The sequence below is a fragment of the Chinchilla lanigera genome, unplaced genomic scaffold, assembly GCF_000276665.1.
Source record: "Chinchilla lanigera isolate Chin_1 unplaced genomic scaffold, ChiLan1.0 scaffold00096, whole genome shotgun sequence".
Taxonomy (NCBI): Eukaryota; Metazoa; Chordata; class Mammalia; order Rodentia; family Chinchillidae; genus Chinchilla; species Chinchilla lanigera.
Genome location: NW_004955497.1, coordinates 5,659,347 through 5,684,097, shown reverse-complemented (window position 1 = coordinate 5,684,097; position 24,751 = coordinate 5,659,347). Strand labels below are relative to the sequence as shown.

At 38.9% G+C, this 24,751-nt stretch overlaps 1 protein-coding gene across 4 annotated transcripts in view; it reads left to right on the top strand.

Annotated features, from left to right (window-relative positions):
* Positions 1-24,751, top strand: part of LOC102025027 (phospholipid-transporting ATPase IB-like) — a 216,397-nt gene that overhangs the window by 17,334 nt on the left and 174,312 nt on the right. For all 4 annotated transcript variants that reach the window (XM_005406339.1, XM_005406337.1, XM_005406340.1 and 1 more), the window contains 3 exons: positions 8,568-8,667; positions 11,350-11,448; positions 12,435-12,480. In XM_005406339.1, the coding sequence (XP_005406396.1) occupies positions 8,568-8,667; positions 11,350-11,448; positions 12,435-12,480 (245 nt within the window). The remainder of the gene's footprint in view (positions 1-8,567; positions 8,668-11,349; positions 11,449-12,434; positions 12,481-24,751) is intronic.

Here is a 24,751-nt window from a genome sequence, read left to right as displayed (position 1 = left end):
GAACTCATGACAATCCTCCTGCCTCAGCCTCCTGAGTGCTTGGATTACAGGTGTGCATCACCATGCCCAATTTACAAATATCTTTCTTAAGGTGTTAATGAAGGGTATTTTCTGGACCATCCCAATATAGCGAACTAGGTTTAACTTGGCAAATCCACCCCAGCACTCTCATTTCCATCAGCCATTGAATCTCATCAATAATACATCAAGGAATATCAGGCATCGCTAACTCATTCACAATGGGCCATTTTTTGATCCATACTTCTGCTTACCACCCAATTAAACGATTAATAGTTTTTTAAAGTAATTTTTTCAACCCCATAGACTGCAACATTCTAGTTAGAATCTCTGCGTAATGGGCCTGCATTGAGAAACTGAGCCTGATCCAGTTGTATGTTCCTGCCGCCACTACCCCACACCCTCAAACCTCTGTGTATAAGAAGTAGACTCCCAATGCCAGAAAAAAATATTAGAGAGCTCAAGGAGTTCTTCAGGAGCATAGTGGACTTCTTCATTAGTCACACTGTGTTCCTCACCCTTAGGCGCTGAGATTTGAGCCTTGTTATGGACCTAGAGGCAACAGTGGGTAGTGAAGGCGGGTCCTGAGCATGTCAGCACTGTCATGTTTGGTAGCTGTGTCAGGCGACACAGGGTCAGCTTCCTCAGGTATAGGAGGAGAGGCCAGCACTGCAGGGAAGGGGTGGGGTGGCGAGGACTCCACCACTGATGGTGGGGAGGTCTCTTCCTCTGGCAAAAGAATCTCATTAGAGTTTTCGAGTTCAGTGTCCCCAGCTTCATCCGGATCCTCCCAAATATCTCCATGCCCATTTTCAGGGTCCCGTTCTTTTCCAATCAGCACCCTCATTTCCACTTCAGATCCCCTTCGAGGCTGAGTTTTAAACTTATTCTGTATTTCAGCCAATTGAATTAGGACAGCCTGTGCTTGGGTTAATACAGTGTCAGTCCTGAGGCTAATGGAGAGAAGATTCTCTTTCTAGATACACTTAGAAACCATTAAAAAAAATTTTTTTTTCCAGTACCGGGGATTGAACTCATGACCTTGTGCTTGCCAGGCAGGTGCTGTGCCACTAAGCTAAATCCCCAGCCTCCAAACCATTAGATTTTTTACTGCATGTCTGGAACTGGAAACTTGAATCTTTTAGCTTCTTATTTTCCTTTATTAATTTGTCTTCACAATTAGAAGACTGTAGATTGTTTTTATTTTTGTCTTTTTTGAGACAGGGTCTCACTACATAGTTCAGGCTGGCCTTGAGCTCACTTTGTAGCCCCAGGCTGGTCTCAAACTCACAATGATCCTCCTGCCTCAGCCTCCTGAGTGCTGTGATTGCAGGCATGCGCCACCATGCTGGCAAGACTGTAGATTGTTCATACATGTCTTGAGCTTGTGATTTTTCTCTGCTAGTTTGTCCAAAGGTGCTAAGAGCAACCAGCTAGCCCTGTAATACTTTACACTCTTCAGAAAAATATCAAAAATGTTGCATACAGAGTCCCTTAATTCCTTGCTCTTCACAAATGGTGAACTGGGATAATCAAATGGATCCATACTGCATATTACTTTGAACAGTTCGCATCACAGACTATCAGTACTCCATATATCATCAGAAGGCATGACCATGGCGACTTTGGGTGTCAGCAGATTAGAGAGGCCATTTCAGCAACCACTGAACCCACTAAAGAAATTCATCCTTACAGTTCTGTATCTCCAGAACCACTCCCACCACCAAAATCTGTATCAGTTAGGGTACACTGGGGCAACAGACTTAATATCAAATGTGAAGAATTCATGAAGTAGGCTTCCAGTGGCTGCCTGTGGAGTCAGGTGTGAAAGACTGCAAAAGGGCTGTCTGTGCTCTAGACAGCCGGAGGATCCAGTTGAAAGTTGGAGGCCTGGAACTCACTGCAGAGTCTGGTGTGAGTCTGAATCAGAAACCAGAGAGTCTGCTTTGGAAAGCTGAAGAGCCTTCCCTGGAAACCTAAAAAAACTGGAGAAACTATCCAAAGGTGATGGTGAAGACCAGAGCTTGTCCAAAGAAACAAAATGGGTAGACGTCCTCCTTCTGTTTCTTTTTCTTCCACCCAGGCTACAAGCCTATTGGTTGGTGTCACCCACATCCAGGGGGAGTCTTCCCTCTTCAGTTTGCAGTTCACAAGCCAATCATCCACATGCATCCAGAGCTGTACTCCACTAAGTGACTGGACGTTCATTAATCCATTCAAGTTGACACCACAATTAGCCATCACCCTAAGTTTTAATTCTTTCCCCATTGTCTTTCGGGCATCTGTTCTTCCAGTAAGTAGAGTTATAGCGTGTAGGACTCCCTCAAGCATTTCTTGTAAGGCTGGTGAGTGAATTTCTTCAGTCTCTGCCTAGCTGGGAAAGACATTATTTCTTCTTCAGTTTTGAAGGATAATTTTTCTGGGTACTGTATTCTTAGCTGGCAGATTTTTCTTCCAGTATTTTGAATATATCTTTTCATTTTCTTCTGGATTTTAAAGTTTCTGCTGAGAAATCTCCCATAAGTCTGAGGGACCTTCCCTCCTATGTGACTGGACACTTCTCCTGTTTTTAGGATTTTCTCTTTGTCATGTACTTTGGACATTTTGACTTCAGTATACTGTGATGATGGCCTGTTTTGGTTGGATCTAGCTGGCATCCTTTGAGCTTCTTGGTTATTTGAGGCTATATGAAGTTTACCACCATTATTTCACGGAATAGATTTTCAATGTCTTTTCCCCACTTCTTTGCCTTCTGTAATTTATATCATTCATGTATTTGGTGGCTGGACTGTCTCCCATAAGTCTTGCAGGTTTTCTTCATTCTTTCTAACCTTTCTTCCTTCATCCTTCCCTCCCTCTCTCCCTCCCTCCCTCTCTTCTCTCTCCCTGTTTGTTTGTGTTAATTCATTGGGCTGGTCTTCAAGTATCAAAATTCTTGCTTCTGCTTGATCTAAGGTGTGGCAGCTTTCTGTTGCAATTGTCATTTTACTGATTGACGTTTTTAGTTCCAAGAGTTTTGATTGGCTCATTTTTAAAATCATTTCTATCTCTTTGGTGAATTTCTGAGTTTTAACCTGCATTTAAAAAAAATAATATCTTGTATTATTTGTATCCATTCTCTCACATCTCATTGAGTTTCTTTAAGATCATTAATTTAAATTCTTTTTCAGGCACCTCACATGTTTCTTTCAAATTGGGCTCTTTTTCTGGAGAATGATCGTTCTCCTTCGGAGGTGTCATGCTTTTCTGTTCTTACGTTGACATCTGGGATTTGGGGGAGGTCTGGAGTCCGTACCTTCTTTGGAGCAGAGGAGTCACTTTTAGAATGAATCCCAGCACTGGATTTAATGCTTGTAAGAGCTGTGGATTTCTCCTATATTGAGGACTGCTGATCTGCTGTTATTATTGGAGTCCTTTGCACTTTTAAGTTTTCTTTATGCTTGCAGCACCAGGTTCCACACCTGCAGTGGGTAATCTGGGGTTAAATTGTGAACTGCTTTGTTCTTTTGCCTGGGTTTCCTTTCCAGCTCTCAATGCTGTCCAGGATTCCCATCCTGTTAGTGCCTGCTAGAGCTCTCCCTCTCTCTCACATCTCAGAGTAGAGTTTCTCTGCGGTTGGTCTGACTCTTCTGTCTTGTAATGTGAAGGGGTCTCTATAGCAAATACTAATTTCTTAGTCACTGTTGTCACTGGGACAAAATGTCCAGCACGCATGACTTAAAGGAAGAGAGGTTTATTTTGGTTCATGGTGACAGGCTATGGTCAGGCAGCTTCAGGGCTGAACGGCACGGCAGAGGGGCACAGTGGGGAAGTTGTTCCCTTCATGGTGTCCAGGAAGCAGAGCGAGCAAAGGGAGGAGCCAGGAGCGGAGAAGCACCCTCCCAGGTCACACCTAGAGTGACCCGCCTCTTCTGACAGAGCCTGCCTCCTAACAGCAAATCAGCTGCAATAGCCCCATAATCGAGTCACCTTCCCAAAGCCCTCAGTATGAGTGCACGAGGCTTTGGGAAGGGGGGGGCCTGTACTTATAAATCATAACAGCAAAAGAGCTTCATTTTGCCTTTTAGTTTAAAACATACATGTCACATTTTTAGTACTTTTTCTCTGGTAAATCATTTGGAATATACTATTTTTATGATAATCACTCTGGTTCTTTTCATACTATTTTTCCTGGAAGGATATTATTAACCCTTTTTATAGTAGGTGAAACTGAGGCAGGAAAACAGTCTATCATTTGCTGTTGCTCACCTGACCATTTAGTGGGAGGGCCAGAATTAACCCAAAACCCCTGTGACCTAGAAACCCATTTTCTTGCTCTTTTAACACACACACTATCTCTAGTTGCATACATCAGTAGATTCTTCAGTATAACACTCATTTTCAAATGTAATCAAGGAAATTTAGGTCCAGGGCAAGATCTCAGATTTTCTAGAATTGAAAAATCATGAAGAAGCAGAGTGGTGCAGGGATCCAACCCAGATCCAGAGTTAGCGATGTGAACCTGGTCCTCTAGACAGTTACTTTTGTGCCTCTTCTTTTGGAAATTTGTTTAGGGAGCTTACCACTGTCTTCACACATACATCTATATATTTCTGGATAATGCCATATATAGGAAAAGCAAAGTGTTAAGGTTTTGTATCTGTTTTATTCTGAAGTATGTGTAGATGAAATTACATGATCCACGGGATTTTCTTCATAACAGTGTAGGAGTCCTGAGGAAGTGAGAAACCTAGACAAGGGAAATTGGCCATGAGTTGATAATTGTTGGAGGTGAGAGAGAAGGAAGGAGATTCTCTCCATCTTGGTATACACTTGAGAATTTTTGTAATAAAAATACTTTAAAATTGATGTGCAGAAAATTAGCTGATCAATAAAGTCTCTTTTTAGTTTAAAATAATGTGCCATACAAATAAATATTATATTACATGTCAATATGATAACCAGGTGCAAAACATAAAGTGTCATGATATTGTTGACAGGTCTTAAAATAGCTCATTTCTACAAGTACTTGCTGAATTGTATCATAACTTCTATAGATTTTAATCTTTTGTTTAATGCTGTCTTATAATGATATTTGGTTTTATTGAACCACTAGAATTTCAAAGCAAATTAAAAATTGAGCTAGTGGGCTTCAGAGAGAAGCAGGATTCCGCTAGGGAGAAATTTGTTCTCCCTTGAGGAAAGTTCTGCCGGATGCAGCATTGAGCTCACTGATGAAATGGTCAGTCAGATGCAGCAGCAATGGAGACACAGCAGGGGCTCAAGAAACAGTTTATTACACACGGGGCTTGGAGGGGTCTTGGAATAGCCCCGGGTTTGTGTCGGGAGCAGAAGACAAGCCACTACTTTTCTTTCCTGGAATACTCCTCCCCCACCTCACCACCCCTAGACAGTCCTTTTGTTTTAGTCCTTTGTTTCATCCAGGTGGAATTTATTTTGATGTAAGGAATGTGGTAGAGACCTTGCCTAATGTATTTTCCAGTTAGTCGTCAGTCATTTCATTTCATCTCAACTGATTTGTGATGCTATTCTTTGTTACATAATTCTGCACTGTTAGTGGCAGATTGGAAGCTTTTTTTCTGAGATAAGAGTCTTGCTAAGTTGCTCAGGCAGCCCTCAAACTTCTGAGCTCAAGTGTTCTTCCTGCCTCTGCCTCCTGAGTAGCTGTGACTACAGAAGTGTGACATTGCACACCTTAATATGGGTGTATAGATTTTTTTCCCCTTATACTAGAATAGCAGCTTTGACTTGTTATTTTATGTAAGTTCCTAAAAAATTATGGACTGTGATCCTGTCTATGTAGCTTCTATTTTCTTTTGGTTCCTATTTCAGTTGCTTAGCTCTAGTTTTATTGCATTGTGGTCAGAAATATGAAATACTTCTGTTATTTGGTTTTTAAAATGTGGCTAATTATTGAAACTGTCCAGGACTGCAAAAATACATATTTTCTATTAAGAGTTCAGTTCTTGATAATACACACTAATATGCACATATCTCTCTCAGTTTATTTATTAACAAATATATATGTAGTAGACTAGCTATATTACCCAAATCTTCAACATCTTTTTATTTGGGCAGAGACTGAGAGAATTATGTTGCTACACTTCATTATTATGTGTCTGTTGCTCCCTTACTAAGTATTCAGTTTTTAATCTCATGAAATTCAATATTAAGTAATGCGGAATGGTTTGTGGCACCTTATTGTAGATCATCTTCTTAATTTTCACAAAGCGATGCTCTTTTTCTACTTATTCTTCATTTTAAATCCAGCTTTGTCCTGTATCAATATTGCAAACTCTTCTCTCCTCTTCTAAGTTGCCTTCTCTATATTCCAGTAGACTTTTATTTGGAAATATTCTCAGACATTTTGTAGGAATATTTCTTTTAAATTGAGTTTAGTATTTTGATTCCTTATAATAAGAGGGTTTGCTACTTGTATTTCTTATATATGAACTAATTCATTAAATAATAAAATTTCTTAAGGTGTATGTATTAAATACACAATTTAATCTTTATGTGTATGTGTGGCCTTGGCTTTGGTCAGTTTGTGTTTGCTCCCTCTCTCAACAGCTTTCATGCTATTCTTTGTTTTCTATGATACAAGGACCAGAATTATTTCAGAATGACCTAGGACTTATTCTTCACTGCCTAACCTCTGCCCGGTTTGTTCAAAACTCCCTCTGCCCTCCCAACCCCTCAAGCTGGAGAGGGTGTATCCAATCACAGGGCCCAAGATGTTGGGTGCACGATTCCTGGAAACAGATGCCACCTGGGCCCTAATTTCGGGGGCTTGGCGTTTTGCTTACTCCCTGTTCAAAAGGACGCTGCCGCTCTTTCTCTCTGCAGTGAAGTGCAGCAGTGTTGCAGGGTCTGCAGAGTCACCACCTGCCCCTCCCAGGCTCAGGCTCTGGCTTCCCTTTCAGAGGCAAGATCAGCGAACCAGGATTGCACTACTCAGTTTTTTGTCTTACTGTAGCAAATACCTGAGATAAGGAAACTTATAAAGAGCCGAGGCTCATTTCAGCTCCTAGTTTCGGAGGTTTCAGTCCGTGGTTGGTTGGCTCTGTTGCTTTTGGACCTGTGGCAGGGCAGCACATCATGGTGGGAGTGCATGGTGATTCTGCTCACACCATGGTCAGGATGAGAGAGACAGAGGAGGAAGAAGAAAGGACTGGGTTTCTACTGTCCCATTCAAGGGCATATCCCCACCCACCAGGAGATTTCTCAGTAGGCCTTGTCTCTTCCATCCCCTTCCAACAGCAGTGCATTACTGACTCATTGGCCTTTGGGAGATACTTCTCTAAATCATAGCAGCACCTATTGTCCATGACCCTCACAATTTTCCAATTATGCTTGTACTCATACCTAACCCATATGATGTTGAATTTATCCTAAACCCTGTATATATTATGGCCCTATTTTCTGCTCCACTCTTTTGGGATAATTTGAAATACTATACAGTTTTTGGTTACAGTTTCTGGTTACAGTTTCTCTCATTTTTAATCCTGAAATTTGCTAAACAGAGCATACTAATTAGAAGACAAGAAATACACTGTTGGGGATTTTCTTTGTCCTAGACATTTGGGGGCGGATGGATTTAAGAGAACTTTTAATGCTAAAAGTTTGCCATTTGATAAAGATAAGAATTGGTGGCTCTTGGGGCTGGGGATTTAGCTCAGCGGCAAAAGCGCCTACCTGGCAAGTGCAAGGTCGTGAGTTCGGTTCCCGGTACTGGAGAAAAACCAAAAAAAAGAATTGGTGGCTCTTGTCACTCCTTTGAACTACAGTACAAGATTGACTGGAAATTTTGTTGTAAGTATTAAAAGCCATATGGAGTAAAGGATTGCTTATCATCCTAACATATATCTATGTTTAACTTATTTATTATGTTTCTTGATTGTTGTTTATCTTCCTCCACCAGAATGTAAACACCAGAGAGACACCTTTGTACTTTCTCTGATGTATCTCAAGGATCTGGAATCATGCGTGGCACATAGTAGATGCTCAATAAATATATGCTGAGTGAATAAATAAACAAATGGTATCAGTCAGAGGGAAAATCAAAGGTAGCACTCTTCTTTGTCTTTCCCTCTTTTTTTTTTGTCATCTTTTTGAAGCAGGGTCTCACTGTGGAGTTCAAGCTGGCCTTGAGCTCACTTTGTAGCTCAGGCTGGTCTCAAACTTGAGACGATCCTCCTGCCTCAGCCTCCCAAGTGCTGGGGTTACAAGCATGTGCCACCACACCTGGCTGTCTTTCCCTCTTGAAATGTTTAGGCAACATCGACTCTGGTGTTTGATCCTTGAGTCTTTGTGTCCACCACAGTCATTACCCTGAGTTCCTGAGATAAGGAAAGTTCTTCTTCTTTTATTCTGAGATCATTTTGGGGCACAGTGATTACTGTCAAAAAGCAAACTATCTTTGGGAAAAGGTGACTATTTTATACATATTTTATTTTTAACACGCTTTCGATGTATAGCCAAGTTTTCGTGTTACTGCTTTTATGGTTCTGAATATTAGCTGACTATTGTATTTTTCTTCTTTCCTACAGCACAGCCAAGTATAGCAAGTGGTCGTTTCTTCCTCGATATTTGTACCTACAGTTTAGCAAGGCTGCCAATGCTTTCTTTCTGTTTATTAGCATATTGCAGGTAATATGTTTGAACATATTATTAGACTAAGGTTCTCAAGCACTCTAAGAAAGCACTTATAAAAACTCACTTAGTGAAGTAAGAGTTCGATGGTGACATCAAACTGAAGTACTGTTTGAAGAACAATTCTCTTGTTACAATATTTAAGTTGTTCAGCAAGACACTGAAACTCAGTATTTGGCCTGAGAAAACATGTGGTTGCAGAACAAGTGCCTTGGCCCACATTCCACCCTGGTTAGATCTTTAATGAAATTTCCTTGCAGGAGTGATCATGGTTATTTACACCACCTGTAAAACAGGACAATTTTATAACATTTTGAAAGGAACAATTTAAAAGAAACCCAAATACTAGTTTAAAATGGCAACTTTTTCAAACAGTTAAATTTAAGGCTTTCCATAATCTTGATTACTACCATTTATTCAATCTATTTTTAGTATGCATCTCATGATCTAATCTGCCACGTCTCCCCACAATATCCCAATTTTCTTCCTGTTTCCAGACTGTGGGCTCTACTATTATGTAAACTTAGAAGGCACTAATCTGGGCATTTCCTTTCCATTCTCTTCAAAGCAAAAACTCAAAACCATCCTCTTCCAAACTTCCCCAAATGCATGTCCTCTCAGATTTCTCCCTTCTCTAAATGCCTACAACAATGACTTGTGTTATATAACTGATTTTTTTTTCTCCCAGAAAACTGTACATTGCTTAAAAATGGGAACAGAGACCTAGTAATTGCTAAAATTTGGGACAAAGATTTAATAAATTTGTCAACTTTACCTCAGACAGAATTGGATTCAGTAAACATTTTAAAGGCCACTAGTATATGTTAGAAACCTGTGCATGGAATTAAAGATTCAAGAATGAATTATTAGATGTGATCCTTCCCTTGGAGAGTTCAAAGTCTAATAATATACAAGTATTTTAAGACATGTTTGTAATTTACTGCAGGAATATTGGATATGTCTGGCTTGGGGTTAAAGAGAAAAACTACTTTTACAAGGTGACATTTAAACCAAATATTAGAAAATTAGGATCTTGCCTTATATGCAGGGGCCAAGGAAGGCCTCTGGGCATAGGGGCCAGCAGAATACATGGGACCTGAGAATACTGGTTGCCTTTCTGGAGGAGAATTAGCGTATCAGTCAGTTTTGCTTTATCACAACAAAGTGCTGGTTGCAACTACATTTATAAAGACTAAAGGTTGATTTAAATCACAGCTTGGAGCTCTAAAGTTCAAGATTGGCTTTTGGTGAGGGCAACAGATAGGAATGGTGGGAACATGTGTCAGAGCAAGTTGCCCTGTTGGGAGCTGAAGCAGGGAGAGAGCGGATGGGAGAGGCCCATAATCCCCTTCAAGGACACATCCCCAGTGACCTAAGGACCTTCCCCTGAATTCCATCTTTCAAGGTCCATGGTACCTCCCAGTACTGACAGTCTGAGAATCAAGCCTTTTACCCCTGGACCTCTGGGAACACTCATGTTAGCAATCAGGAGTCAGGGAGACGGGGAGAAAGAGTCTCACTGCGAAGCTTCCTATATATTTTAAATTGTGAAACATATAAATGTGTTACTTATTCAGAAACAAGTAAAATACAAATTGAATGTATTAACATTTTCCCTGAGTATGCGGACTATTGTGGAGACAGTAAAGATTTTGGCTTTCAGAGCATAAGTTAGACTAGCTAATGGTGTTAGCCAAGGCCAAATTATCATAAGGTGAGTGTGTTACAGTCGGAAGCTTGCCCTCTGGTCTAGAGATAGAAGGCAGTAGCAGCAGTGAGTTGCAGGGTTAAGTGGATGGCTCTGGTTAGCCTTATATTCAGAAAAGAGAAGAGGGTCTTAGCCAAATGACCAGCTTGCAGCTGAACTTCAGCAATGTGAAAACGAATGAGAGATTCGAAAGGAATAGCAAAGGCAGAGCTTACGGACACCTGCAGTGATCCCGAAATTTGAAAATTCTTTTTGCCTCTATTGCTCAGAGTCCCTTTGAAGTTGCTACAAGAACTTTTAGAAGCTTTAAAATAGACACCATGTTGATGAATTGTGAAAGGAAATGATAAGCAAGTGAGAAATGACAAGGTAGTAGGAGAGTGCTCAGGTCCCCATCTGGAAATACAGGCCTAAGACTTTGTCTAAATCTAGAGAGTTAATGGGTCGGACCCAGCACCTCACCTGCACCCATCAGAAAACACCACAGCCTCAGCTTTGCCTCAGTCTATTTCTCATAAACCTGAGGGGCAGCCCTAGAACATGATCCATAATTTGCACCTAGGAGATATTCTCTCGGGGCTCCACAATTTTTTCTCCTACGCCTGAAAAAGAAATAGAGTTCAGTTAAGATAGCTGCCCATCTGGCTGGATGTAATTGCTTTGAAAAATGGTTTTTAAACTAATATTTAGATTTTGGCCTCTATTTCTTGAAACATAATGAAAGTATCTGATGAGAAAGCTGACATAATGACTGAGGTCTTCAGCAACTGTGAGGGCAACTCTTGCATCCTGTGATATTTAGTGTCACACTCAAGGGCTGGTGTTGGTGTGCCAAGAGTGTTTTCCTTGACCTTTTACTAAATGTGTCTTCATGTTCTGGGCCTGGCCGCTAGTAGTGTGATTTTGAGGATAAGCAAAATATAACAAGGATTTATCAGAAAGTTAATACTGTAACTCTCACTGTTTTGCAGCAAGTTCCAGATATGTCTCCAACAGGAAAATATACAACTCTCTTGCCTTTGATGGTCATTCTTATAATTTCAGGCATCAAAGAGATTCTAGAAGATTATGTAAGTGTACTGCTAGGTAGTGAAATGTTCTCAAAGCCACTGCCTTGACAGTGAGGTATTTTGTCTTGCTCTTTTTTTTTTTTTCTTAATTGGTTGAAACTGGTACAATTCAAGTTGACTGTTGGTGTGAAGAGTGAACTGATGTTTTGAGGTTTAAAATGTAAAATCATATACTCTTAGAGAGGCTAATGAGACTTTACAGCTAGCATAAGAACAAGGATGGTGTCTCTGGAGATATACTCCACCCACAGGTAAAACTCTTACATGATGAAAGGGTTGTGTGCTGAATGGTGTGATGACTTCACTTCATCTTTAGCTTTGCCATGGGTCCCAGGAAATATTTAACCTTATTTTCTGTTCACTCTGACTCTAATTGCTATGGCTGGGGTCACTCTAGCAGAGTCATGGTCTTAATGTTTGTTTTCTGAAATTGCTAGCTATTGCTATTCACAGGCTTCTGCTGACTCCTACTAGCCTATAAACCTATGACACAAGTAAAATCCACTCAGTCGTGGTTGTTCTTCTGGTTACTTTATCAAATGAAAGAATCACTCAGAGTTATTGAGAATCTTTAGTTTAAATTGGGGTAAAAAGGGTCCAGAACTTCTAATTATGTGTTTAAGCCAATATGGTCATTTATAAGTAATAAACATAATGTGCTAAAATTTCAAGTAATATTTACTATTTCCCAGGCACACTGTAGTGTATCTGTGTGTGTATGTGTTTCTGAGTGTGTGCTTTATTTGAGCAAGAGGCAGAGCAGGGATGACAGAGTCCACACACTGCACTGCTTTGCTTGCTCCCTCCTGGGGTCACATCTCCAGAGAGAGCCCCATAAGGGCCAAAAGGAACTAAAGTCAGTACAGCCAAAGAGAATTTTACAACTAGGCTGGCTCTCCATACTTTCTTAAACCCACTCTGCCTTCTGTGAGGAACTGAATTATGCATTTTGAATGTTTGATGTAATAAATTTTTCTCTATCACAGAAACGACACATGGCAGACAGATTAGTGAATACAAAGACTACACTAGGTAAGTGTGATGGTTAATTTTGTGTGTCAGCTTGACTGCACTACAGTGTGGTCAGATATTTGGTCAAACATAATTCTGGGTGTTTCTTTGAGGGGTCTTTGGATGAGATTAATCTTCAAATTGATAGAGTGAATAAAGAATATCACCTTCTATAACGTGGGTTGGTTTCATTCAATCAACTGAAGACCTGAGTAAAACAAAAAGGCTTACCATCCCTTGGTATGAGAGAATTCTTCTTTCTTGATGACCTTTCAACCAGGACATCAGGTATTTTCCTACTTTCAGGCTGACTGAAACACTGGCTCTTTCTGGTCTCAAGCCTGCTGGTATATAGGTTACAATAATACCATGGGCTCTCCTGACTGCCCAGCCTGCCACCTCAACTGCAGATCTTGTGACTTGTGAGCCTCTGTAATTGCATGAGCCAATTCTTTATAATTCTGTCTTGTCTCTTTGCCTATCTATCTATCTATCTATCTATCTATCTATCTATCTATCTATCACCTACCTATCCATCCATCCATCCATCCATCCATCCATTCATCCACCCATCCACCCCCCATACCCACCTATTATCTGTCTATGTATCTATGTATCTATCTACCTATCTATCTATTATCTGTCTATGTATCTATCTACCTATCTATCTATTATCTGTCTATCTATCTATCTATCTATCTATCTATCTATCTAGTTTATATAGTTATCCTTCATTATCTATGTGGGATCAACATCCCTGAGGATATCAAAATCCATGAATGTTCAAATACCTTATATAAAATGGTGTAGCATTTGCATATACTCTATACATATCCTTCTATGTGCTTTACATCTTCTCTAGATGACTTATGATACCTAGTACAATGTGAGTAACATGTAAGAGGTTGTTATAATGTATTGTTTAGGAAATAATAAGAGAAAAAACCAGACATGTTCAGTATAGTTGCAACCACCACAGACCTAACTACACAGGAAACAATCTGCAGTTGGTTGAATCCATAAATATGGATGTGGAAGGTCCACTGAGAGATGCTATTGATTCTGTTTCTCTAGAGAATGCACACTAACACAGGTTTTGGTACCATGAATGGTTTTCCAGGAACAGAATTTTGAGGGTGAGGCTTTTGAATTGATTCTGAAGTTGCTGGATCTGGCTCTGTAATTTGATCAGATTTTAAGGTACTAATGACTTTATTTACAATAGTAAAGAGAGCATGGATAGTGCATGATATGATATGGAAATAAAGATAATAAAAGTATCCCTGTTAGATCATCCTAATCAACTACTTATAGGAAGCAAGGATGTAGGTGCTATGCATATAAAACTTGCAAACATTTTGTTAAACCAGCAAGTATAATGGGCTTGACTTGTTCCTGCTGATGTCACTGGACAAAATGGAGCAGGAAAAGGAGGAATGCAATGATTTGAATTCTCAGTTCAATCATCACATAAATGTCGTGGAGGTCTTTTAGATGTCCTTGAAGGAGACCCTTATTTCCTGTAACTGTAAAGCCAGAATCCTGTAAACCACATACAGACTCTCATTGCAACTGGCCGAATTATAAAACAAGTTGAATTCTCAGACTTGCAGGGGGTCTCCTATTGAAGAGAGAACATTTGGAGGAAGGAGTGGGATCCTGAAAGTTGGAAGGAGAACATGTGGCAATACTGTGATGAAGCTGGGGACATCGAGCTCCCAAATTATGATGCTCTTTTTGCCACGCTGGAAACAATCTGTCTATCCCTGGTGGAAGGATCTTCCCCACTCCCAGTGGAAGCTGCCTTTCTGTCCTTACAGCCTTCATAGTCTTTCTGCCCTTCCTACCTGCACTGGAATCAGCCTTTCCACCTCACTCTAGAGGGTTTAACTCTGCTTTCCTAGGGAAATGTCCATTTGATCTCCTGAAACAGTTACCTGGCAAAACATGGGTGAATCTCCTCAAGATCTTTCCCATCACCCACTCTTTGCTTCTAGACATATAATTCGTCTTGAATCACAATAGGCACCTAAAGGCAAAGTAGGTGTTGCCCACAAGGAAGTACACTACACTCCAAAAATGACTACTTGAGTCTTCTAAATTTACCAACGTACATGGGGGAAGATATGTAGAATACTAAGGATACTAAGCATATGAGACAATGATGGGAGGAATATAAAATTGGGTCAGGCTGATTATAAAGTTGGGTCCACTAAGCAGAGTTCTGCACTTCAAGTTGCCGAATCCTGAGGAATTAAAAAAGATTCTATTTGCTTGGTTGGGAGGGTGAAAAGTGAGTAAAAATGTGATCCAGTGAGTGAGTTAGAAATGTCAGAACAGTGTCGGGTAACTCAGAAGATTCACAGGCTTAAGGTGGTGGGAATGCTACAGTGGACTTGTTGTTTAAAACCTGCTCACCAACCCTGGGATAGTCCCAAACACACATCTTTCAGCACGAGAATGAGGATTTGTGAGGGAAGAGCTCTGTCATCTTCTCTGTAGGCCAGACCTCACAGTGGGAACTATAGCCATTAAATTAGGAAACCTAAATGCAATGTGTGTTAGTCATTCCCTCACTGTGAAAGAACACTTGAAACAAACAGTTTATAAGGAGGAAAGACTCGTTGCGGCTCATGGTTTCAGAAGTGTCAGTACATGGTCTCTTGGTCCCATGAACAGGCAGAACATCATGGCGGGGAGTATGTGGCAGAGCAAAGCTGCTCATTTTGTGGTGGCTAGGAAGCAAAAAGAAAGACCACGAGGTGGGAGCTAGGCTCTAGTGTCCCCTTTAAGGTTGTACCCCAGTGACATAACTTCCTTCCACTAGACTCCGCCTCTTCAAAGCTCACCATCTCCCATTAGCACCACAGGCTGGTGATGAGTAGCATCTCTGCCTTTAGAATAGTGGCCTTTAGGAAACATCTAAGGTCCAAGTCATAACACGATGGAAATAACTGGATTCCAGGTTGGCCAGGGCCCAGTGGCAATGATCAGCCACCAAAGGCAAGGTGAGCAGGGTTATAATGAACAAGAGAGTTAGGCATCAGAATGCAGTCTATGATAGAGACCTGTAGCATTAATTAGTGTTCCAAGAAGTAAAATAGGAAGACTCTTAAACTGCATAAGCAGAGAAGTTCGAAGTCAAATGAGCCAGAGTCTAACTTGAGTAATGAGAACAGAGAATCATGACCCCTCAAGCAATTTCCAGACTTGAGCCAGTTTATACAACAGAACCCCATGAACTAGGAGGAGGCTGGTCTCTTTGAGGGGAAACCACTAAAAATTAATACTGTTCAGCTTTCTCCTAGCCTTCAAGTGGTGGGAATGAGAGTGGCACCTCCTCACTATTAGCAGTGACCCACTAGAGAAATGTTTGCTTCCTGTTCTTAAGACTTTATGCTCTCCTGACCTAAAGCTCCTAGTTTCAAAAGGAGGAATCTTTCCACCGGGAGATAAAACAATGATTCCTTTGAATTGGAAGTTAGGACTGTCACCTGTCCGCTTGGGGTTCCTATATCCCTGCATCAATAGGCAAAAGAGGAAGTTACTTTGCTGGCTGGGGAGACTGATCCTCACTAGCAAGGGGGAAATGGACTTTTCCTCTACAGGCAGGGAGGGAAGAGTGTGTCTGGAATACAGGAGACCCCTTTAGGGCATCTTAGTATTGTAATGCTGTGCAATTAAGGTCAGTGGACACCACAACAACCTAATTCAGGCGAGACTACTAATGGCTCAGACTCTTCAGGAGTGAAAAGTCGAGTCACCCACAAGTAAGGAATAAAAACCAGATGAGGTGCTCGCTCGAAGGCAGACAAAGATAGAGTGGAGAGTGGGCCTCTGTTTCTGGTTATTTTTGTATGGAGGGGGTCAGAGACCCACAACTGGAACTTGCCATAACTGGATTGGCTTCTGGGCATCTCTGCCTAACGTCATTTCTTCCGGTGGTCTATATGCAGCTTCTTTCTTTCTGTTTGCTTACTTGCCCTTGACATACCTTTTAAGGCCTTGTCTTTAGGGTGGGCAGCCAGTTGGCAAGGGGATATGTTATTCATGGCTGGCTTAGAGTTAACAAGGGGCATGTGGGTATCTATTGTATGCTATAATGACCTTAGAGTGAATAATGCGGTGACTCGAGATTGATACACACACACACACACACACACACACACACACACACACACATGCATAGATGTGGATGCATATTGCCTTAAAGTTAGTTAGCCCCCCACCTTTGCTTCTCAGTTCTTTTTTTTTTGGCCTCTTGATGCAAGTCCCAGTGTCATTTGCTGCTTTTCTTTATCTGCATTTTCTCTCTTTTTCTATCCCTGTCCTTGATCTATTTCCCAGGGGAATTTCTCTAGTAAAATTTGTTTTTAACACCTCTAGTCAGGATCACCTAGGCAACCTAAGGGGACCCCTATTCTATTTTTTGCCCCTGTCTACAGATCCCTACCCTAAAGAACTGTGCTAGTATACATTCCTACCAGTAATGCAGAAGGCTTCTACTTTCCCTGCAACCTTGCAAGCATTTGTTATTAATTGATTTCTTGGTGATGGCCAGTCTTTCTAATGCAAGATGGAATCTCATTGTCGTCTTAGGTTGCATTTCTGTAATGGCAAGAGATGTTCAACAATTTTTCATGTATTTTGGTTATTTGTACTTCTTTTTCTGAGAAGTGTCTATTCATATCAGTAGCCCATTTTTTGACTGAGTCTTTTATTTTGGCGAGTTTGTAGAGGTTTTTCACTTCCTTGGTTAGGTTATTTCCTATTTAATTTTTCTTGATGCTGTTGTGAATGGTATTGTTTTCCTGATTTCTTTCTCAGTGAGTTCATTATTGGTGTATAGTAACACTACTGATTTTTGTGTGTCAATTTTGTATCCTGTTGTGCTACTAAATGTTATTATCAATACTGTGAGACTTTTGGTGGACTTTTGAGTCTTCCAAGTAGAAGAACATGTTGTTTGGAAATAATAATAATTTGACCTCTTCCTTCCATACACATATGTATACCCTTATTTCTTTTTCTTGTCTGATTGCCCTGGGTAATGTTGCAATTACTATATTGAACACTGGAGTAGTATAGTAGACATCCTTGTCTTGCTCCTGATTTTAGAGGAAATATTTTCAGTTTTTTTCCCATTTAATGTAATGTTGGCAGTAGGATTGTCATAAATGGCTTTTATCAGATTGAGATAAGTTCCTTCTGTACCTATTTTCTTCAGGGCTTTTTTAAAATCATGAATGGTTCCCAGATTTTATCAAAGGTTTTTTCTACATCAGGGAGTTTCTGCCTCTGCATCATGTGATATCTGTCTTTGCTTCTGTTTATGTGATGTAGCACATTATTGCTTTACAGTTATAGAACCATCCTTGCATACTTGGAGTGAAGCCTACTTGGTCATAATTTGTAATCTTTTTGATAATTTGATTGACTCTGTTTTACCAATAAATCATAGAGGATTTCGTTAAAGACATTGGCCTATAGTTTTCTTTTTTGGTGAAATCATTATCTGGTTTTGGAATCAGAGTAACACTAGCTCCCAGGAATGACTTTGGGAGTACTTGCTCAGCTTCAATTTTATTAAATAATTTGAGCAATATGCATATTAGACCTTCCCTGAAGTTCTTGCAGAAATCAGCAGTAAAACTGTTGGGTCCTGAGCTTTTTCTTAGTTGGTCAGGTTTTTGTTTTGTCTTTTACTGCTTCAATTTCATTGCTAGTTATTTGGTAATTTTGAGTTCTTATATCTTCTTGGCTCAGTTTTGAGAATTAATATATATCCAAGAATCTAGCCATTTCTTCTGAGTTCTCCAGAGTTTTGGAGCACATCTTTCAAAGTAATTGAATAATCTGGTAATCTTCTGGACTGCAGCATTTTTCATTGTGATTTCACTTGTTTTCATTTCTAATTGCATTGATTAGAAGGTTTTCTTTCCTTTTGTTTATATGATTAGCTAAGTGTTTACCTGTTTTCTTTATTCTTTCAAAGAATGAGCTCTTTTAAGATTAAATTAAATTTTATTTTAAAATTAATTTTATTGGTTCATTTTAGGTGTACACAATGATAGCATTCATCATAAGGAATTTGCACTTGTACACGATAAATTCCAATTTTTATTTTTTCCCACCACCACCCCTCACTTCAACCCTTATTTCCCTTCCTTATTTACAAAAGCATTGTTTCCATTTTTTCCTTCTATTCTCTGTTTTTTCTTTCCCTTTCCATTCTTTCTCCCTCACCCTCCCTAGTGCCCCTTCCAAGTCAAACTTTTTTTCCCATCCTTATTTACTCTTTCAGTTTCTCGCACCAGAGAAGCAGTGTGATATTTAAACATGTGTGTCTGATTTATTTCACTTAAGAATATGGTCTCACAGTGCACCCATTTACCTAGAAATGTCTCAAGTTTATCCTTCTTTATGACAGAGTAATACTACATTGTATAAAAAAAGAACATCTTTATGCTTTCATCTATTGATGGGCATTTGGACTGTTTCTAAGATTTAGCTATTGCAAACTGTGCCGCTATAAACATAGGTGTGCATATATCACTGTGATATGATACTTTTTATTCTTTTGGAAATATACCAAGGAGGGGAATAGCTAGGTCAAATAGAATCTTTAGCTTTAGCTTTTTGAGGAATCTCTGCACTGATTTCCACAGTGCTTGCACCATTCTACATTCCCACCAAGAGGGGAGAAGGGTTCCTTTTCCCTCACAGCCAAGCCAGCATTTGTTATCGGTGGAGTTCTTGATAATAGCCATTCTTTCTGAGTGAGATGGAATTTCAGTGTTGTTTTAATTTGCATTTCTTAAATAAGCAGTGATGTTGAACAATTTTTTAATATATTTATTTGCCATTTCTACTTCTTCATCTGAGAATTGTCTGTTCATTTCAGCTGCCTATTTTTGGATTGAGTCTTTAAATTTGGGAGATCTGATTTTTCTGAGTTCTTTGTATATTCTACATATTAGTCCTTTGTCTGAGAAACAGCTGGAAATTTTTTCCCACACTGTGGGTTGTCTCTTGACTCTGCTGGTAGTCTCCTCTGCTGTAAAAATTTTTTCTTAATAAAATGAGATCCCAGTTGTTGATTCTTTGTGATATCTCTTGTGAGATCAGGGTTTTGTTCATAAAATTCTTTGCCTACACCTATGTCTTCAGGAGTTCCTGTTTTCGCTTTCTGCAGATTCAACGTTTCTATTTTAATATTTAGATCTTTGATTCATTTCTATTTTAGTTTAGAGGATGGTGAGAGATATGGGTCTAATTTTAATCTTCAGCATATGGAAAGAAAATTTTTCCACCACCATTTCTTTTAAAAAGCTCTCTTTAATTCAGTGAAGGTGTTTGAACCCCTGGACAAAGATAAGGTGGCTGAGTGTCTTTAGAGTTGCTTCTGAATCTTCCAGTCTGTTCTATTGATTCTCAGATCTTTTCAAAATTTTTTTCACCAGTACTATGCTGTTTTTATCATGGTAGCTTTGTAGTATAACTTTAAATCAGGCATTGTGATGCTCCCTGCCTTGCCTTTGTTGCCCAGTATTGCCTTTGCTCTTCTAGGTCTCTTCTGGTCCCAGATGAAGTTTAGGAATATTTTCTCTAACTCTGTGAGGTATGCTATTGGTATTTTTATTGGGATTGCATTAATATGTATAACAATTTTGGGAGTGTGACCATTTTCACTATATTGGTTCTTCCTATTGCTTTTCCAAAGAGCAAGGGACAGATTTCCATTTTCTGATATCTTCTTTGATCTCCTTTTAAAAGAGTACTGTAGTTTTCAGTGGAAAGGTCTTTTACTTCCTTTGTTAGATTAATTTAACTTTTTTGGATGCTACTGTGAAAGGTGTGGTTTCTCTAATTTCTCTCTCAGCAGGTTTGTTAATGGTCTGTAGGAATGCTACTAATTTTTGAGTGTTGACTTGTGTTCAACTATGCTACTGAATTTTGTGATTAGATCTAGAAGCCTTTGGTGGCAATTTGGGGCCTTCTATGTAGAGTACCATATCATCTGCAAAACATGATAATTTAACTTCTTCCTTTCCTATCTTTATTCCTTTATTTCTTTCCCTTGTCTAATTGCTCTAGCTAATGTTTCCAGAGTTATACTGAACAGGAGTGGTGATAGTGGGCATCCTTATATTCTTCCTGATTTTTGAGTGAAAGCTTTCAGTTTTTGACCATTGAGTATGATGTTGGCTGTTGGTTTATCATAGGTGGCTTTTCTCAGATTAAGGTAAAGACCATCTATTCCAATGTTCTCTAGATTTTTTTTTATCATGAATAGGTGTTGGACTTTGTCAAATGCTTTTTCTGCATTTATTGACATGATTATGTGGTTTTTGTCCTTGATTGTGCTAATATAGCACATTACATTTATTGATTTGTATATACTGAGCCATCACTGCTTCTCCAGGGTGAACCCTACTTGGTTACCATGTATAATCTTCTTGATGATTTGTTGCATTCTGTTTGCCAGTATCTTATTGAGGACTTCTGTGTCTATGTTCATTAGAAAGATTGACCTATAGTTCTCTTTTTTCGTTGGATCCTTCTCTGGTTTTGGTGTCAGGGTAATGCTTGCTTTCAAGAATGAGTTTGAGAGTTTACTGCCCTTTCAATTTCATTAAAAAGTTTAAGGAATGGTGGCATTAGATCTTCTCTAAATTTCTTGTAAAGTTCAGGAGTGAATTCATCACAACCTGAGCTTTTCTTTATTGGTAGGTTTTTAAATTACATCTTCACTTTCTTTGACTGATATTGGGTTATTCAGAATTTTAAAATCATCTTAATTTAAATTTGGTAATTCATATATACCTGGGACTCTGTCCATTTCTTCTGTATTTGCCATCTTATTAGAATTCAGTTTCTTGAAGTATGTATTGATAATCACCCAGCTCTGCAGGATCTGCTGTAACTTGATCCTTTTATTCCTAATTGCATGGACTTGAGTCTTTCCTTTTTTGATAAGATTGCTAATGCTTTGTCAATTTTATTTACTCTTTTAGAGAACCAACTCTTAGATTCACTGATTCTTTGTGTATCTTCTTAGCCTCCAGTGCATCAATATTCTGTTCTGATCTTTATAATTTCCCCCTTCATATGATCTTTTGGCTTGACTTGCTCTTCTTTCTCTAGAAGCTTGGGGTTCAACAACAGGTTGTGTATTTGAGGTCACTCTTTGTTTGATATGGGAATTCACTGCTATAAATTTCCCTCATAGGACTGCTCTCCTTATGTCCCATACATTCTAGAATGTTGTAATGGCATTATTATTTAATTGTAGAAACTGTGTAATTTTTTTCTTCAATTTCATCTGTGACTCATTGGTTGTTTGGGAAAGTATTATTTAATTTCCATGTGTTTATGAAATTTTTGTGGTTTCTTTTGCCCTTGATTTCCATTTTCATTGCACTATTGTCTATAATATGCATGGGATAATTTCAATTCTTTTGTACTTACTTAAGCATGTTCTATGAGCTAGTATTTCGTATTTTGGAGAATGTTCCATGTGCAGCTGAGAAGAATGTGTACTCTGATGTTGGGGGGAACACTCTGAAAACATCTACTAAATCCATTTGTTCAAAAGTTTGATTCAGTTCTGATACTTGCTTACTGAATTTTGTCTAGTTTATCTGTCTATTTGTGATAGTAGGGTACTGAGATTTCCCATTACAATTGTATTAGTGCTTATTTGATTTTTCAGGTTCATTAATATTTGTTTTATATACTTGGTTGTGCTGGTATTTGGCATATATATATATATGTATATATTTATATATTTATGAGTGCTATATCATGATTGCTATATATTATTTATGAATATATATTTATAAATATATATAATATATATTTACGATTGTTATCTCTTCCCCTTGGATTATTCCCTTACCAAGGATCAAATGACCTTCTTTGTCTTTCTTGATCACTCTTGGCTTGAAATCCACTTTTGAAGTAGAATAGCTACCTCTGGGTTTTTCTGGGTTCATGTCAAGTGTATTGTTTTCCATCCTTTGACTTTCAGTCTATGAATTTCATTTTGGGTTAAAAGTGTTTCTTGCATGCAGTGCATTATTGGTTCATGTGTCTTGATCCATCCAATCCATCCTGCCAGACTATTTGTTTTGATTAGTAAACTGATGCTCTTTATATTTATACTTATAAGTGATATGTATTGACTTATTCTTGTCATGTTATTTTCCTGTTGTTGGTTCCCTTTCTTCCCTCTCTGTTTAATTACTTGACTTGGCTGGTGGATTCATTTTGTTGGGGTCATGAAGTTGTAGTCCTCATTATATCTTTCTAGAATGTCCTTTTGAACATTTTGGAGTCCTGGTTTGGGGGTCATGAATTTTTTAGGTGTTCTATGTCATGGAAGTATTTTATTTTTGAAAGATAGATTTTCAGTGCATTAATCTGGCTTAGAGGTTCTTTTTTTTTACAGCTTGAAATATTTCATTCTAAGCTCTCCTTAGAGTTGTGTTGAAAAAGATTTGTGTTGAAAAGTCTGTTGTGATTCTGATGCACTTTCCTTTACAGGTGATTTGTTTCTTTTATCTAACAGCTTTTAATGTTCTACTCTTGTGCTGAATTTCTGGAATACAAATTACTACATGCCTTGGTGTAGTTGTTTCTTTCTTTCTTTTTCTGGTACTGAGAATTGAACTAGGGACCTTGCACTTGCCAGGCATGTGCTTGTGCCACTGAGATGTATTCTCAGCCCTGTAGTTGTTTCTTTGTCTTGGCTAATTGCAGCTCTATATGCCTCAGTTAACTGTATGTCAGATTCTTCTTCCATGCTTTGAAAGTTTCCTGCTGTTACTTCTGTGAATGGGCTTTTTGTGTTGCTTGCACTATCGCCATCTGTTTCATTGACTCCAGTCAGTCTTATGTTATTCTCCTTTGCATCATCTCACAGGTGTTGGATTGATTTCTCATGGTCCCTTGCTGTTTTTAAGAAATCTTTCTTTTCATGATCACTAACTGCAATCACATCTTTTATGTCTCATGTCTGTCCTCACAGTGACTCATTCTGCTTCATATACCTCAGCAGAATTTTTGATCTCCTGGATATCCATTTGAATCTCTTTTAAGGATTGCATTTCTTTCCTATATTGGATGTTGATGGTTTCCATCATTTTCCTAAGGTCCTCTATTTTTTGTTTTCTGTATCTGCTCTAGAGTCACTAAGAATGTCCTTCATGAGGGTCAACATCTCTGTAATTATCTGAGATATTATTTCTGATGTGATTTTTTTCTAGAACCTCATTCATCTGCTTTGTAACTTCCACTGTTACCACTTCAGAGTCCAGGCGGGTGGCTTTTGAATTGTTCCACCTCATTGCCCTTTGGGTTTGCCTTTGGCAAGCTGGAAGTCTGGGGTTGCATCTTGTTTCCTGTCTTTTCATTTTCTATGTATTTTTTTTACTTTAATTTATGCATTGATGATTGCAAGTTCCTTAGGTAGGTGGCTTCATTGCTAGTATTGAGACCTCTTAGGAAATGACTATTTCTCAGAAATGTCTTCCAGGTATGGCTGACTTTTCAGTTTTGAATATGTTGTAAGATTCTACTTCTTCATTTTATTGGGGATGAGAAGTTGCTGCCTTTTTTTTCTAGCCTATAGTTCTTTGGCTCTGGCTTATAGTATTATTTATGACCTTCAGGCATTCTCAGTTTTGGCACACAAAGAAGAACAACTGAGTAGAATGATTATGTCACTTTGGCTAAAGTAGCACAATCAGTATTTGCCAAGTTTAACCATATCAACAAGATTTGTAGTTATATAACAAAAACTAAAACAAAAATTATATACAATAACTCTCTCTGTCTCTCTCTGTCTCTGTCTCTGTCTCTGTCTCTGTCTCTCTCTCTCTCTCTTTCTCTCTCTCTCTTTTTTTTTTCTTTTTTGGTGCTGGCAATTGAACTCACAACTTCATGCTTACCAGGCAGAAATATCTCCTTAATATGGCAGTTTCATCCTTAGGGGAGAAAATTTTAAAAGATTGGGAGAAAATTGAGAAATAAAAGAGAAAGGGTTTAGAAGCAAAGGTGGAGGACAAAGGAAGATTCCTCAAGCCTTAGAAAACAGCTTAAGAAGACAGGAGGCAAAGAAACAAGGAAGAAACACAAACCAGAACAGAAGAAAACTACAACAAAACATGAAAACTGGAAACAGTGTTCACACTCATATAAAAACAAGAATAAGCAATCAAGAAAAAGAGAAAAAACAAAGAAAGTTTGAAAAGAAATAATAGGAAAAAATGTCCACTTCAGGGTGTAT